The sequence below is a fragment of the Vanellus vanellus genome, assembly GCF_965231255.1.
Source record: "Vanellus vanellus genome assembly, chromosome: 3".
Classification (NCBI taxonomy): Eukaryota; Metazoa; Chordata; class Aves; order Charadriiformes; family Charadriidae; genus Vanellus; species Vanellus vanellus.
The window spans coordinates 21,195,105-21,212,214 of NC_138907.1; the positions used below are offsets into that span (position 1 = coordinate 21,195,105).

Here is a 17,110-nt window from a genome sequence, read left to right on the forward strand (position 1 = left end):
TTTTTTCTGCGATGAAACATACCATTTTGGGCAAAATTTCTTCCCAGCTGTGTCACACGGTCCCAATATTTAGTTAAATGCTCTTTTGAGAGGAGTATTCTCCATGTTGTTTTCCTGCTGTTTAAAGGGAGAACTTGTAGTTATTCGTAACCTTGTTCTGATTTTGTTTTGCTTTCAGCATCCAGAATAACACTGTCATCAGAGGCACGTGCATTCCTCTTACAGAGGCATGATATCAGAAAAGTAGTGTCCCTGGACCTGTGATGAGAACCTACAATACTTACTTTCGAAGGATAGAGTTTTTTGGGGTATGCTTTCTTTATTAATTTATCAGTCAGGAGAGTGTTCTGCATGAGATGTGCTTTTGTCCCAAGTATGTGGAAGCCATCAAGTTAATAAGATCCAAGAAATGTTTGAAGTGGAAAGCCCCAAAATAAGTGAGAAATTGCCTGCACTGATAAAAAGGCCTTTGTATCAATAGCCAAATCTTGTGCATTCTTGTATGTTACTACATTATCTGAGCAGGTCAGTTGACTAAAATGAGGTAGGTGCCTGTTCTTTTAGAAAATTAGAAATACTCTTTGTTCTTTCTTGTTCATGATATACTGTAATTACTGTGCTGTTCCTTCAGTTGAATTCTCCTATTAAAAAAGGAAAACCTCGCAATATTCCAAGAACAGAGAGGAACGTGTATTTGTGTAGTAGTTCTTTTCTGTGGAATTAGTGGCAAATTTGGTAATAATCTCAAGGCCTTGACATTTGAATACAAAGCTCACAAGCCACTACGTTCACACATGCCCATCAACTAGGAGCAAAATCTTTAAACTGCTACTGCTGGAATATCTAATGCCCCGTGTTACTCTTAGAATCAGGATCCAGGCTGGAATAACTAGTTTGATGTTATAGATTAGAAGATAGAGCAGTTTGTTTTGTGTGGGTCTTCTGTAGTCTTCCTCAGATGTCTGTAGAGGATGTGGTTGGTTAGATGTCTGGAACTCTGGCTTGGGCACTACTAGTAACTGAGCCTGTCAGTTATTGCGAAATATTTTACAGGAGAAGAGGAAAGATTGTCAAATACAACTCCTCTTCCTGTTTGAATCTTCCTCTGGTTTTTAAGCTTGTAATATTAGTACATCTTACAAATACCAGGCAAGCTTTTCACATGGTTGTTTCACTTTTTCATTTCTTCCTTTTTTCTTTTAAGGGAAAACCAAAATGAACCCTTTCTTTTTTCTGGGTTTTGGACATTCTCATCTAGTCTACTTCTGGAATAGAAGTGTACCTTTCAACTCAACAAATGAGACATACTGCTACAGCACTGCCCGGGGCAGCACCGTGCTCCAAGGAGTAACTTTTGGTGGAATCCCAACTGTCCTGCTGCTTGATGTAACCTTCTTTTTTGTAAGCCCAGTTTCTATTTCTTGTATTGAAAATAATTCTGGCATTCTCAAAAGTTAGATTGTTCAGAATTCTCTTATTTATCAGGTAGAGATTTGTTTCCGAGAATCTTCAGAATAAGAAATGTGCTAAGGTCATCCTGAGAACATCAAAGCACTTTTCAAGTGCTGATAAAGGCTGACATACACGTGGGATGACAGTGTCACTGTATGTTGGATGTGTAGATGTAGAGAGAGTGCAGTATCATAGGGTCTGTATGTGGGGTCATGGTGAGCTTTGTAGCGGTAGCTCAAATTTCTATGTTTTGTCTTAACTACAAGAACATTTATTCCTTACTCTGGGTACACTTTCAGGAAGAGAACACCGTTACTAACTTGGCTGTTTTTTCAAAAGGATATACAATATGGAAAACCTGGAATTTCAAAAACTTTTTTAAAATTAGATTTCCGGAAGCTGTCGAGGAAGTAGCATACTGATCAGCTTAGTCCTGACAAAAGAAGGAATAGGATTACTTTGTGGCCTGGAGGCTCAGGGGCAGGCTTGAAACTTCAATAAAACTTACAGTTATTTCTGTGAGTTTGGTCTAGGTGGTCTTAAGCCACCAGAAGAAGAGCTGTAGACCTCCAAATTGGCTTGATAAGTGAGGTTTCTGGTAGTAAAATGAGACTAAAGGGATAACATAGTTCTTGAGTTGGAGAAAGCTACTGTGGAGAAACTTAAAACTACCTGTGTATGGTCTGAGCTGGTAGTTCTGTAGGAATGTACAGGACATTCCTAAAAGTTATGTAGGGGCATTCTTTGCTATTGATTTGTTGTATGCAGCATGCTATCATAAATCCATTTTCTGAGGATGTACAGTGTTTACTGCTCTGTGCAACTGATGGCACAGCATTTAATAAGATTTAGTTGGAATGTTTGGGGGAACTCTTTTTTTTTTTTTTTTTTTTTTTTTTTTTTTTTAAAGCTGTGATTGAATTTTAAGATACTGAGTCTCTGCTTTTGAGTTTCTTGCTATTGAACTCTCCTCTCAAACAGCATTAGGTAGAGAGTTAGCCGCAGCGTAGCAGGCTCCTCTCTTCTTCAAGTACCAAGTACTGCGATTTATTTAGCAGCTCCTGTATTCCTATTTTCATGACAAGTTTATTGCAGATCCCTTTAGTAACTGACAGTTGATGGGTTTATGAATATTGTTTCTAGGCTGGTTTGCTAAGGAAGTGAGGTTTATATATTGCATTGTCATCCTATTTTTGTCTGGCAGTTCCTCCTAGCAACCATAGAATACATTAGCCAATTTCAACCAAAGTTGTCAGAATCTAGAGAACTTTCCTGCTTGCATGGAGTTTAATGGGCAGATGAAGGAGGAAGATCTGAATTAATATTCCTTGTTGGGAGGAAGGCTCTTGTAAGAAGGTTATATTCATTGTGAAATACGGAAATTAGCTGTGTAATCTTGACGCACGGATAATCTTGACATGTATCCTGGCTGGCCAGTCGGTATTTGCACAGATCCAAATAAGTTACATCACTAGCACCACTTTCTAGCCAAACAGGTATGGGGTGTAGGAGGGGCTAGAAGGTGAGGGCGTATGTTACATATGCATAGAAAACAGGCCTTGTTACTTCTGCTTTATTGCTTCATACAGAGCAACTCGTTTCTTTAAAAGAAAAAAAGAAAAAAGAAATGCATCTATAAAATACATAGTCATTAGGGTTTCTTGTTCTCTTAGCCTCTTTTAAAAAGTGAAAATACAGGGGGGAGGTAAAAAATACATTGCAGGGATCAAATATAAGTTTGCGGGTTTTATGAGTTATAATAATATATTACTTTTACTGAGGTTAAAAATAATTCTCATACTTGAGAAAAGAGTTGAGCCCCCTGCAGCCTGTTTACCTTACTTTTTTAAAATAAAATTGCCAGTCTTCCATCATAGCTCTGGTCATTAAGTAATGCATAGTAGTAAAGGTGTATTTATGAAGGTTTTGACTTCCTCTGAAGTACTGCTTGCTACTTTTCCTGTCAAAAACCTTCATATACTTGCAGTTCAGAACTATTTTTTCATGCAGTTCTCCTCCTTTATGAATTAGAGCAGGAAGGCAGGTGTTCTGATCCTTGGGTCCCAAACAGGTTGGTTTGTGGCATGGCCACCATTGGATTGGTTAACATATGACAGTTGACTTAGGAGCTAGGACAGCGTTTTTTTGACAGTTCTTATACACCTAAGAATAATTTGGGGGAAAAAAATGGAAAAATAAATATTCAAAGATCTTTGGTTTTATTTTCTAGATTTTAATATTACTGTTTTCCATCATAAGAAAGAGATTCTGGGACTACGGTCGTGTTGCTCTGGTGTCAGAAGCTCAAAGGTAAAAAATATATGCAGACTGATTTGTTGAAACCATTTGGGGACTATGGAAGTAGGTACACCAAATAGGGCTTAAATTAAGTACATTTGTATCAATTAGATATGTTTGTAATCACATGCACATATTTGTTAAAACTGGCCTCATGCTGCTTTGTGTGAAATACATACCACTCACAGAGTTACTCTTTGTGGTTTCAGTAATAAATTTGTGTGTTTAGCACTGTCACGAATTTCATTCTACACTTGTGGGTTAAGGAAGTGGAGGTAAGGAAATGGGCTGCTTGTCTGCTCAAGTGTCACATAACTACAGGTTGATGTTTACAGTGTGTTTCTGTGATAGAAAGATATTAACTATTTTGTTTATCTTGGCTCTAGCCCAGTGTCTTCCCAGAGCTCCCTGTGTAGCCCATGCCATATTTCTGAAGGGTTTAAAAATAAAAAAGAAATTATTGTTGCAGGTTTCTGAAATTCTTCACTAATTTTTAGTAATACTGCAAATGAGCTTTTGATTTTTTTTTTTTTTCTTAAATATAACTTCTACAGGATGATGTCTTGGGATGTTTAAAAGATAGCTGTCTATTTATGAAGTGGGTAAACTTTAACAGCGAGCCTCTTCCTGGTGTTGGTGGTGTAACCACGTGATGGTAAATTCACAATTAAGCCACAGAAAAGGATTCAAAATGTGGTGTTAGGTATAATCCATGTACAATTGTGAAAAGTAGATGGTGAAGAAAAAAAAAAAAAGATGGGCAATAATTGAGGCAGCAAGAATGAAGATGCTGTGGTATAGGCAATCATATGGGCTGTAGAGACCTGCATGGGACAAATGGGCCCTTGAGCAGATGCCTGGGAGTCTATGTTATTGTCCCTGTTGGGACTGTGACCTGAGCCAGCTAGGTCAAAATTATCATAGATACGCCTATGAATGCACTCCATTTTAGCATGTATTGTCTTGTAATTATGGGCTCATCACCATTGCAACATTTATTTTTAACAACAAACTGAAAACAAGTACTTTTCCATATTTGAGGGCTACAGAGTCTCTAAACATTTCTAGCCTTGCTGCAGGACTGAATTTGTGTGAGGAGGTAGCCTTGCAGGTAAGGGATTTAATTGTGCAGAAAAGTTCTGAGTAGTGGCTGTAAGATGAAGGAAGAGAGGTGGAGGGAAAAGAGGTGGTATCTTGTAACGAGGAATATCTGAACAGGAAGCTACCTTGCAAATCTGATCCTCCCCAGGCTTCCAAAACCCATGTTGCATTCTCTTATGTTACTGTGGTTTAATATCCCAATAACATGTAGTTTTCTTTCTAGTTCAGTTAAATGGTCTCGTGTCAGGAGCTCACGTCCTCCCTTTTCAACATGAGACACAGAAAAAGTTTCTATAATTAAGCATAAGATATAAGATTAAAACCACAACTTTCATAAGTCAAAAAGTTGGGGTTTTTTTGTAATACTTCCCTTAGTTACTTCAGAATTGTTTAAGTTTTAAAAATTTTGTGGAATTCTGTCATCTATTATAAGAGAAGCTTAAAAATGTCATTTAATGTATTTTAGTGAATCACGATACAACCGACTGTCAACATCTTCATCAGTACCTGAAGATCTTGAATATGATAGGGTAAGTATTCTAGAGTTTTGGTATTTTTTTTTTTTTAAATGTAAACCATTTAATGGAATCTGTTATAATTTGCCATTCTACCTAGCCAAATGAACCAGTCATTAAACTGGAAGACCATCTATGTGCAAAAATTAGTAATCTAATTCCTGACAAACTATGGCCGTATCACAAACCAGTATCTTGTGTCATTGTTTTTAAATGACTTTTTTTTTTTTTTAAATTAGGATGGGGACTATATGTTATTTCAAAGGGGAGGCAGGGAAGAAAAAAGACTACTAAATAATTTGTGCTTAAATAACAGTTCAAAAAGTTACGTTATGTTCACATTGCAAAAAATACCCAATTGGTCTTTATAGTACATTGTCTTCCTCACGAAGATGAGAAAACTGGATGCAAGTGTGAGGCTAGTAATAATGTCATGTGCTCTTAATATTAAAACTGGTTTGGCCAAAAAATTTTCTTCCGCTCCAAACCTTTAATTGGTTCCATCCATGGTCTCTCATTGAATTCACACATCTCTATTATTTGGTGTTACAGCTTTGGAACAAACCATGCAAGAGCTGTCCAAAGGTGGCAGCCTACATTTTAACATTTTATATATGTATTAACTTAATATCTAGCCTTGCAACTAAATAATTGTGAGAGCATCAAAAGCCTACTGGTGTTTGATCAGGATTGCTCTGCTGTTTGTGTAGTTTTCTTCATCTTTTTAAAAACCCTAAAGCAACTTTATCATTTAAACTGTTGAATAAAAATGTGTCTCTTTAGCTAGATACTATTCGCTTGAAAGAAGAGGCCTTTCGAGAGGCAAGATTTTTTTGAACCATAGTGGAATATTCAGTGAGATGTGATCGCTGCCGTACGGTTTTATAGAAGGATTTGTAAAACTGTGCAAGAAGCCTTTCCGTTGACGTAATCACAGCGTTGTTTCTAACTACTGTTTAAGTGATTAACTTCTATTATTTTTCTTCTATTATATTATTCTATTCGTGGAACTTGTCTCTGAAATTGGAGAGTCTCTGGAAATTATTTTGGGAAAAAATAATCACCTTTTCTGCTCTAAAACAATCCTTTAAAAAAAAATCCTTAAAAGACTCAATCTTAACTTCTGCTCATTGGAGATGGTATTTTGGGCACGCTTGTATAAATTTAAGAAGCCCAAGCAATAAACATGCAAGTAACAAAAAACCCCACCCTTAAATACTCTCTGAAGACAGAGATATGAATTACCTTGTAAAAAGTGTGCAGAATGAGGTATTTTTCTATATGTTTCTAAATGATGATTTCAGAGCAACAAAACGCCAGCTCTTTAACTAAGAGGTTGTCTTAATAGAAACACTTCTCTTAATTGTACAGATTAGAGACTATTTTTTGTATGTTAGCTCCTAAAAACTTCCTTCTTTATTTATAGGGGTTTTGTTCTTGGATGACAGCTGCTTTTCGGATGCAGTAAGTATATGAAACAGAAATAGTGAACTGTGGTTTGCTTGCTCTATTTTTTAATAAAAGAGAGGGTTGCATTCAATAAAATGTGGGTGTGTTTTTTGGTGTGTGTTTTTGGTGTTTTTGGTTTTTTTTTTTTTTTTTTTTCTTCAGTAGATAGAATTTAATACAAACAGGTGCCTCTGGTGGGGTGCAAAAAGAATATGAAAACAAGGTCAGCTTATGGGAATACTTCTTCAGGATACAGTCATCCTTCTGCTAGCAGCCCAGGGACTTCCTGATCTTGGGCCAGTGTGTGAACCTAAGTGAATCTATGGCATTTATATGGATTCTGAGCTAATAACTAGGCTCTAGGCTTTTACCCTTCAAAGAGTACTGTGTGGGTGTTTCCCTGTTTGAAGCCAGTCAGGCCCCAGGCAGGAAAGAGGATTTTCCTGCAGGGGTTTCTGTGGAGAACTGGTGGTTTAGTTGGGGCTGGAATTGGCTAACTAGGAAAAGCCCATTCCCAGAAACTGAGCATTAGATGTGTGATGTTCATTCTTTGTATCTCTTGGGGCTTAGTAAATCATGATTTTAAAAAATTATTTAAAAAATTTAAAAATAGTTTTACTTAATTTCTAACTTGGGTACATTGAAACAAAAAAAGGGGTGGGGATTGAGTCTGTCTTTCTCCATTTTTGCTAGTTCAATTCCTTCCTTTTCCAAGAACTCCTATTTTAATGATCTGTCCTGCTGACAATGGATAGATGAATAGAGTTCATTCCAAAGCCTATTAATATCTTCTGTTAATTGGATGTCGTAAGAGTAAGGTGATTCTGTTGTCGTTTTCCTCATGGGGAGCCTTTATGGAGATGAGTGAACACTGTCACAGTGTGATCTTAAAGTTTGAGAGCTAGGCTGAACACCTGGTGACTGTCATAAAGCAGGAGGTCACAGCAAATGACTTTGTCCTCTTTTAGGCTGATAAAAAAGAACTTGGAATTATATTTGCTTTTCAGATTACTTGTTTCCATCTTAAATTCCCTCATGTTAATTTTTGTATGTTGATACTGCACAAGAAAAAGACACTTTTGGAACTTAAATTTGTCCATGAAAGGACACAACCATGTTGAAAATGGATAGGGATTGATGGAGATGTCACTGGGTAGGCTGTGAAATCAGTGTAAGTAAGCTCAAAAACAACCCCCAAAAACCTCAAGGATATTAAGTAGACTGACCATGTGCTTTTCTGTCTATGATGCAGTGATGATGAGATTCATGAGAGGTGTGGTGAAGATGCCATACATTACCTTGCCTTCCAGCGTCACATCATCTGTTTGTTGATTGCTGTCAGCATTTTGTCTGTGTGTGTCATATTGCCTGTCAACCTATCAGGTGATCTACTTGGTAAGATTTTTATTTTTTTTGTATTCTGGGAAGAATGTTGTGTCTTATAGAATTGCAAAAGCTTTTAGAATTTTTTTTTATTTTGGTAAACTTTGTAAGCTTTATTTTTTTTGTTCCTCCCCCAGTCTGATGCATGTATCATTTTGTGTGAAACTTATATGAGAGTAGAGGGTTCTTTAAATGTCTGGCAAAAGCTGTTGTCAGAAACAAGATGGCAGACCACACGCAGACATAGACAGCTAGACCTAGAAGGCCCGAGGCAGGATTAACTTGACCTATGCCCTCTTAACTGGTGTTTGTCTAGGCGGTCTTTATGATTTTTATTGGTGGTGATTGCCAATGGAAACTGTCTTTGCAGTTGAGAAATCTCTTTCTAGTGTCCAGTCTGAATATCTTTTGCTGCAACTCAGGATCACTGGGGAGAGCAGATTATTCTTTTACTCTTTGCAATATCCTTTTAGCTGCTTGAGGATTATCAATTCATCTGTGCTTTTCCTCTTTTTGATAAACCAGACCAGTTAATTCGGTCGTTAATGAGAAATTTTTTTCATTTGACTGATCATAAAATCATCAGGCATCCTCTGAACTTTTTTCCTATCTAGCTAGACTGTCTCTCATTGTTCCCTTCTGTCTTGGTTTGCAGCTCAAAACTGGACAAAACTTCTCGCTGAGATTTTGTCAGTGCTGACTAGACAAAGAATTGTTTCATGTTTTGTGCAGTCTAGACCTTATTATGTCTGCCAGTGTGACACCTATTTCTTTCCATTATTAACTCATACTCAACAAATACAATAAGTGTGCTTTAGTCTGCCATTCAGGTTGCTGATGAGAATACTGGTGGACTGAACTCTGTTAGATCCTGTTTAAACACTCTTTGATTTTTGATAATGAGCCCTTAAGACTATTTTATACCTGGCTTTGTATCAGTCTTATCAAGATCATGTTTACAGAGTTGTTCACTGTTGATCATCTTGGTGAATAGTGCCGCAAAAAAAAAAAAAAAAAGCAATAATTCACTTGGTTTTCCTAGGAGCTCTCAAGTGGAGTACTTGCTTGTGTTTTGTTTTGTTTGTTCTTATACCACAACTACTGCATCTTATTTTGTGTACTGACCTTGCTGATCTTTGTCCCTATAATTTATTCTCTTCTATTGTCTTTAATAATGTGGCCTAGTTTTTTGTTTTCAGTGTACTCCTACCTGTGTTTTAAAGAGCCTTGTGACTTAGCCCTGGACTGTAATGGGGTACATTGTACCTGTGCCTTTAGCATTGTTTCTGTGTGGAACTGCCACCTCTGACTTCCCTTTTATGAGGTCTTTCTTAGCAGTTACCTATTTATATTAATATCTCCTTTCTTAAAGACTGTTCTTGTTCTTTTTTTCTTCTTTGCATTTCTTTTCTCTTTTTTTGTTCTTTCAAAGGACCCTTTATCACTTCACAATCACTTCTCCTTCCTTGCTTTCCATCCCTGTGTTCTCAGCCAGCATCCCTAGTTTTACAGAATCAAATTCAACATAACTGGTGCCCTAGTTGCTGTCTTCACCTCCTTCGTAAAGTAAAGAGAGAGATCCCGATGCCTTCAAAGAACTTACAGAACATAGTTCCCCCTTCTGGTCTAGTTACTGCCTGTATGTTTATACCAAAACAGATTTTTGTAATATGCATCCATTTGTGTGCACTGTCCTTCTGTAACTACATTTTGATAAAAGCTGTAGTATCTTGGATACCAATAGATGCTCTCTGTTAATTCGTATGGCAGAGTATGGCTGGCCTTCTAAAGCAGAAGAATACAGCTTCTGTTATCTTGCATTAATTTTTGCAATGCTAGGAAATACAGCTGAAAAACAAATATGAAGTTTTAGTGTCTCTCCCCTTCTTCCTCCCCTTGCACCATATGTTAATTTTGTGCATTTGCAGTTCTTTCTGTTGTGATGATTCAACTTGCAATGTGGTTTAACAGTCTATGCTAGGAGATTGTTTAGCTTTCCTGATACACTTAGCTCTTTTTCCTTTGTGAACCTGTACTCAATTTTCACTCATTTGCATTATCACTTTTTTTAAATACTTGTCTAGAGAAACAATGTCATATAAACTTTCTCATTTTTGACCTTAGTAGGTTATCAGTATTGTTTTGTCAACACTGAATTAATGCAGTTTCAAAAAACTGAGATAAGAAATCAGTGAAGATGGAATAAAAATGCGAATGAAATATGTTTGAATCCGTAAACAATGTTCTTAATGGATGTGAAGGGAGATTGGAGGGAGAAAGGGAACTGCTGCAAAGATCAGTATTCAGATTTTTAAAATAATCTGTTATTTCTCTTGATGAATGTTGTATAATCCTGGGATTTTTGTTTTCCAACTTTAAAATGCAATAGAATGTAAATCAGCCAAACCAAATCATTGATTATGATTCTAAATCTTTTTAACAACAAACATGCTCAGCATTAAAAAGAAGTACCTTTTTTTTTTTTTTAAAAAATAAAGCTGACTTTCTGATAGTTTGCATGTGAATGTTGCATCAGTTAATTATGCTACTTGTTTTTGTTCTTAGATAAAGATCCTTACAGTTTTGGAAGAACAACTATAGTAAACTTACAAACTGGGTGAGTAAATCTTGCAGAGTACTTTTATGCTTATGTCTGCTTCCTGCCATAGTCTCTAAACACATGAATTGATACTTGCAGCATGGCTCATGGGGTAGGAATTACTTATTCACGCTTCATCAACTGAAACTGGGATACGTTCTGCTTCAGGCTATGAAATTACAGAGCTGATAAGAAATCTGGAGACTTGGCTTCTACTCTCTCAGCTTTTACTTCTTACACCACATGTTTCTCTTGGCTAATGACTACACATCTAGTGATATTATTTTCAGACATTTCCACATTAAAAGAAACGATACTTCAGAAGGAAAATAAACCTGACAGCTTTACTAGAATGTGTAACTCGGATGATTTAAATTCTCTTACATCAGATTTATGTGTGTGCATATCTCTCCCATCGGAGATCACAACTAAAATTACTTCTATGTGTTTTAAAAAGTCTGTAAAATAGTTGAGATCCAAAGCCGTACAGTTCTTCTTTTTTTTATTATTTGATCAATCCGCATCTATCCATGCTACTATATCCCACAGAGTTTCTGCCAGTGCACTTTGTGGGTTTTTTTAACCACTTATTAACTAGTGGAGACTTTTTGTTTGGTTGGGCTTTTTCTCTGTAAAATAGGTTCCTGTATTTTAGGTTAATTGTAATTATTAATGCTCTTTGCAAAACTGAAGAACAGTTCACAGAACAGAACTTCTGTAAGCTTTGAGAAAGGAGCTATCAGAGAAAGCAGGACTTACTCCCTGTGTTCAGGGAAAACTCCCCGTTTTCAATTGAGTAAGGATTGTGTTCAGGGAGAGTTCAATTACGCATTCAGCACAGGAGCTATTAAGGCCAATAAAAAACATTTTGGCAAGTAGCACGGTGTTTGCTCTTGGTCATCCAAATGAGAAGGCACAAGCCAAATGCTGCCTAGAAATGTCTGTGTCGTAGAATATTTGTTTTCTTCGTAGGACTGTTACCCATAGAATTTTATGACAAGCAAGTAACCCTAATGTCTGTCCAAAGCATCTGCGTAGGCGTGACTGACTACCAGTAACTACCTTTTTTCTTGTTTTGTGTTCAATGAGAGTTTCTGATCTGCTTAGCGTTTTGATGGCTACTTGTATCAGGCTGACAATTAGTTCTTCCTGTTGCTCATATTCATTACATCTTGTCCGACAGCAATAATCTTCTTTGGCTGCACACGGTTTTTGCTGTTATTTACCTGATTCTGACAGTTGTCTTCATGAGACATCACATGAAGTATGTCACATATAAAGAAGAAAACATAGTAAGTTTCTGTGTTGGGGTGAAAAAAAAGTACAGCATGTTTGCAAGTGGGTAATGCTAAAAAAGCAAATTGCTAAGATGCCTCCTGCTTGCTAGAATGTGATGTAAGTGTGAAGGAATTCACTGAAAGCAAAGATCCACTGAGTGAATTGTGAAAATGGATGGAGAGAAGGGGGTTGGGGAGGGATTTGTGAAATGTTGGTGTAAACTATTACCAACGTAGAATGTGAGCGTGGCGCTATCTCGAATAGATGCAGCTCCGATCAAAATCTCCTACATTTTTTTCCCCTCTACAACACAGCTACTTCTGCTGTGTCACTGCCTTCCTTTATTCTTCTTTGCTCTAATTGCATTTTCTCTTGCAGGTTAAGTGCACGTTGTTTATAACTGGTCTTCCAAAAAATGCAAAAGAAGAGACGATACAAGGCCATTTCACGTAAGTTCCGTGCTCAAGTAGTATTATTAGGAACAGGAGATTTAAAATTGTCCTAATAATTTTACCTGCCTAAGCAGAAATGTTATTTGACTTTTGCACTTTTTAAAATTCATATTATAGTATCCGTCTTCTAAAAGCATATCTTCTTCCTTAGACAGAATTGAGGAAAGACTATATTTCAATAAAGTTGGTTAGCTGATATTAAAATTAGAATCTAAGAAAGTGGCTGTGTATCCACGCTTTCCATTCATGTTCCCAAGTGGCCTTTACTTGGGAATAATGCTGCACATGTCATATTAAAGTAACTTTCATTAACTGTCTGTCTGGAAGTCTCTACTCTATGATACCTGATTCAGAAATGAAATGAGTAATTGAGATGTCAGTTAGACATTGGCGATGCTCTTTGAAACAGTTTCTTCACTGTAGTTTCTGTTCTTACTGTTATCATGTGCTGCTTCCTTTCCAGTGCTGCCTACCCAACCTGCACTGTGCTGGAGGTCCAGCTGTGTTATGATGTAGCCAAGCTTATTCATCTTTTCAAAAAAAGGTACTGGGTTTTGTAATCTACCCAAGTTTAGCATAATTGTATGTATACTTTGCCAGTTCTTAATCAACATATACCAGTAGTACTAACCTTGCACATACTAGAAATTAATTCTATTCTTAAAGTACTAGTCTGGACTTCAGTTAGATTCAGCTGTGTTTTAAGGTGAGGTGCAGGGTTCAGCCTGTTTCTTGTAGGTGAGATATGTTGTGTGTTGCGTAAGATAAGCTTTGAGTTGCTGATTATTTATTTATATATGTATGTATTTAATTATTATCAGGCAGTGCAAAGTGGAAAACCGAACTATTGAATTAATGACTCTTGATCCTTCTTCTTTGGCTGGAGGTGCTGGTCACAGGAGAAAAAAGTGTTATCATCTGGGCTGTACATTGCTGTTTTTTTTCCCTGGAACCTCACTACACTACAAGTGTAGGCTGTTTAATGCTATTACAGAATTGAAAATAAATTATGTCAAGTAGCCAAAATAAGGTATATGAATATCTTTGGCTGATTAATTTGTTATCAGTCCTAGACATAACTTTTTCTCTTGGGGGTTATACTCTTCTTAAGCTTGATGTTGATACTGTTTTCTTGCAAAATGTGATGGATGTATTTTTCTGTCCAGAAAACAGGCAGAAAAAAGCCTGACTTACTATGAACACCTGCATCAGAAGTATGGCAAGCGGGTTCAAATCAACCCTAAGCCGTGTGGTCAATTCTGCTGTTGTGAAATGAGAGGATGTGAAAGGGTAAGAAATTGTGTTCATTTTCAGTTATGGCTAGATAGATTGTTAGAAGAGTAGAGAGCAGTTTTTCTGGGACATCTTGTTGAGCTTCAGAAAGTTCTTATTCATTTATTGCAGATAACTCATCCTTCGTGTTCTTGCAGTCTACAGAAAAGGAATTCCCCAAAACTTTTGAAATGTTATCTTAGTGTGAGAATTGAAAAACTTCCTGTTTGTTTGTCTTTGCATTGTGACCTTATTTGTAATTTGTGGAAGTACCGTGAGGAAGAGAGACTATGGTTTGTGTAAGCTGTATTTTAATGAAGATATTAGCCATCTGGTACTTGGATATAACTGTTATCAATTTCCCGACAGGAGGATGCTGTAGATTATTATACCAAAGTTAGAAATGAACTGATAGAAGAATATTCAAAAGAGGAACAAGTTGTTCATAATAACCCACTGGGAATGGCTTTTGTAACATTTCAAGAGAAATCCATGGCAACCTAGTAAGTTTTGTCTGCTGTCTTGTTTGTTCTCTTTTAACTGTAATAGTACAACTGATATCCTGTTTGTGTTGTTTGTTTGCTTATGTTGGTTCTTCTTCCTTTCTTCTTCACCGTCCTGTGGATATGGTCTGCTTTGCTTTCTGGTAAGTTTTCCTATAAGTGTGCATTTAGCCTCTATGTTTTGAGTGAAGAAAATATCTGAGGGATGAGATGGCTCTGGACATTTATTGGGATAAGGATCCTTTGTCTTCTGTGTGGATCCAGTCCATCAGTGTAGGCTACTAGTAGGCCAGACTAATTGGCTCTTGAAGAAGAATTACTGATTTCTCCATTTTCTACTGTGCAGATGGTCCAATTACCAAACTATCACAGTGGGTGCAAATTACACTGCCAGTTAGTCATCTCAGCAAAGTAGAGTCAGTGACTGACCTGGCCATAGGTGATAGATGTACATTATGTATCTCTCTTACCTGTAATTGCAGATATATGTTTAGGCGTAATATCAGTTGTTCAGCAATTTTTACGTAGTCATTAGAGAAAATGCATGTAGCTTCTCGTTTTCTGTTGGCACTTTGTGAGCATCTTTTACTAACACAAAGCGGGTAAAGGAAAGCAGAATATTTGTATTACAAAAATAACACATCATGTTTTTTTTTTTTTTTTATTCTTCATAGCCTCTCTGATTTAAATTGTCTGCATTCTTTTGACCTTCTGAGTTGCACTGCGGGTATCTCTGAGTTGAATTATCAAGAACTGAAAATATTTTAGTTTGTTTAGCTTGGAATTGATGCAGTGGGCTCTCTTTGGAAAATTGGATTAGATTAGATTACCTGCGGAGCTGAGGCTACCATCAAATTAGAAACTTATTTGGTGCCCTTAGTAGGCTCTGCTCCACAGAGCCCTGAAATAGGATGGGAGAAGCAGGAAGCCAGGACTGAGGTTCAAGGAGTCAAGTGGTTGTAGAACCTTGGTTAGTGATGGTGCTTGGTAGTATAGCTGGTAGTGCTAAAGCTTGCTCTGTATGTATTTTTAAAAATAAACTGTCAAATTATAATTAACTTTCTTAAATACTTGCTGCTGCAAGATGCTGGCAATTCAACATCACTACTTGAATTCTAGTAAGGTAAAGATTTGGGGTTTGGGGGTTATTTTTGTTCGTTTGGTGTTGTGTGTATGGTTGTCTGTTTTCTTTATGTTAAGAGCACAACTGAGAAACAAGCATGTTCAGGAATTGGAGAGTCTGCCCATTTAAATATAATACATACTGTTTCCATGCTAGTGTAATAGAGCTTGTCTGGAGTGGAACCTCTTTTACACAATAACACACACGCAGTTGTACTGTCTCTGAATATATGCCTTGCATATGTGTTTTGAGAAATCTTTGAAAGCATTTATTTTAGGCATGTTTAGAGTTTGTTTAAATACATTGACTGTCAATCAACTCATAATATTAGAAGACAAAATTAAGTATTTTGATTATTTTAGGAGTGGGTGAAAGAGGGTAATATTTTGAATTGTCAGAATACCAACATGATAAAAAAAATGTTTTGAGAATTGGTACTCAAGGCAAAATTGGCTAGTTTTGATACCAGTGTAATGAAATGAGTGTGCAGACTAAACCTTTAGTCTGCTTTGATTTGAAAACAGCTGTAGTTACATAAAGAAATGCTTGGGGAACTAGCTGTCTTTATTTTTCCTTATTTTTATTTTTTTCCAATGATGTTGGGCTTTGATTTATTTTTTTTAATACAAGTCACTGTGCTTATTTGTGCTGGTAGAAGTACTGAACAGTTCAAACTAAGACTGTTTTTTGTTTCCAAGTTTGTCACATCTCAAAGACCTGTGGTAGTAACTGTTTATAGGATAGTCATTACATGCATAATATAATGTTACATTGTTGTCTAAGAACTATCTTGATCTCTGGTTATTAAAAACAAATGAAAAAAAACCTTTATCACTATTCCCAGTCTTTCTCATTACATATGCAGCACTTTCAGGTGTAAAAATTTGGAAAAATCCTCCTCTTCTTTTTCTTCCTTACAGTATACTTAAGGACTTCAATGCCTGCAAATGTCAGAGTATTAAGTGTAAAGGAGAACCCCAGCCATCGTCCTACAGCAGGGAGCTGTGCGTGTCAAACTGGGAGGTTACATATGCTCCTTATCCTGAGAATATTTGTTGGTAAGATTCCTGTCTTACATCCACTTATTTGTGATGTAAGGTTTATGATATGGTTTAGAATGGGGACAGAAGGGGCTGAGTGTGTTTTTCTTTAACCCTAAACTTCATGTGGTGTTTGGATGTGGCTGATCTACATCTGTATTTCCGTTACTGGTGTTCTTCATTGACCTTGGGGAGGCCTCTCAGAGGCTGACAAGAGTTTTCCCACCTCAGAGTTTTGGTACCTGCAGTTTCTGTTAACTAAAACAAAAACCCAAACGCCTCCCCTCCCCCCCAACTTATTAATGTCTGTACCTCAATGTTTCCATTTTTTTGAGGTTAGTGCATATCTACTGTTGAGATCTGAGGAAAGCAGCTTGGTGTTAGTGTTGGGTATTCTCCAAGTATGTATATTTTTTTTCTGAGTTGCCATATGACAAGTAGAACTTGATCAACTCTGTAAACAATAGTCTGTCTTCTAACATCTTTTTATTAACCCAATAAATTTCCCAGACTTTACCCACTGCTTACAGGAAAGTGTCGGAAAGGCATAGAATCATAAAATGGTTTAGGTTGGAAGGGACCTTGAAGATCATCTAGTTCCAACCCCCCAGCCATGGGCAGGGACACATTCCACTAGACCAGGTT

At 36.8% G+C, this 17,110-nt stretch overlaps 1 protein-coding gene across 1 annotated transcript in view; it reads left to right on the forward strand.

The window, feature by feature from the left end:
* The first annotated feature begins 1,203 nt into the window (after positions 1-1,203).
* TMEM63A (transmembrane protein 63A) overlaps positions 1,204-17,110 on the forward strand; it is a 30,354-nt gene continuing 14,447 nt past the window's right edge. Inside the window, exons 1-12 of the mRNA XM_082481255.1 lie at positions 1,204-1,401; positions 3,683-3,762; positions 5,318-5,381; positions 6,793-6,830; positions 8,068-8,210; positions 10,764-10,815; positions 11,981-12,089; positions 12,454-12,524; positions 12,991-13,071; positions 13,694-13,817; positions 14,169-14,302; positions 16,346-16,483. Of these exons, the coding sequence (XP_082337381.1) occupies positions 1,216-1,401; positions 3,683-3,762; positions 5,318-5,381; positions 6,793-6,830; positions 8,068-8,210; positions 10,764-10,815; positions 11,981-12,089; positions 12,454-12,524; positions 12,991-13,071; positions 13,694-13,817; positions 14,169-14,302; positions 16,346-16,483 (1,220 nt within the window). The 5' untranslated portion in view covers positions 1,204-1,215. The remainder of the gene's footprint in view (positions 1,402-3,682; positions 3,763-5,317; positions 5,382-6,792; positions 6,831-8,067; positions 8,211-10,763; positions 10,816-11,980; positions 12,090-12,453; positions 12,525-12,990; positions 13,072-13,693; positions 13,818-14,168; positions 14,303-16,345; positions 16,484-17,110) is intronic.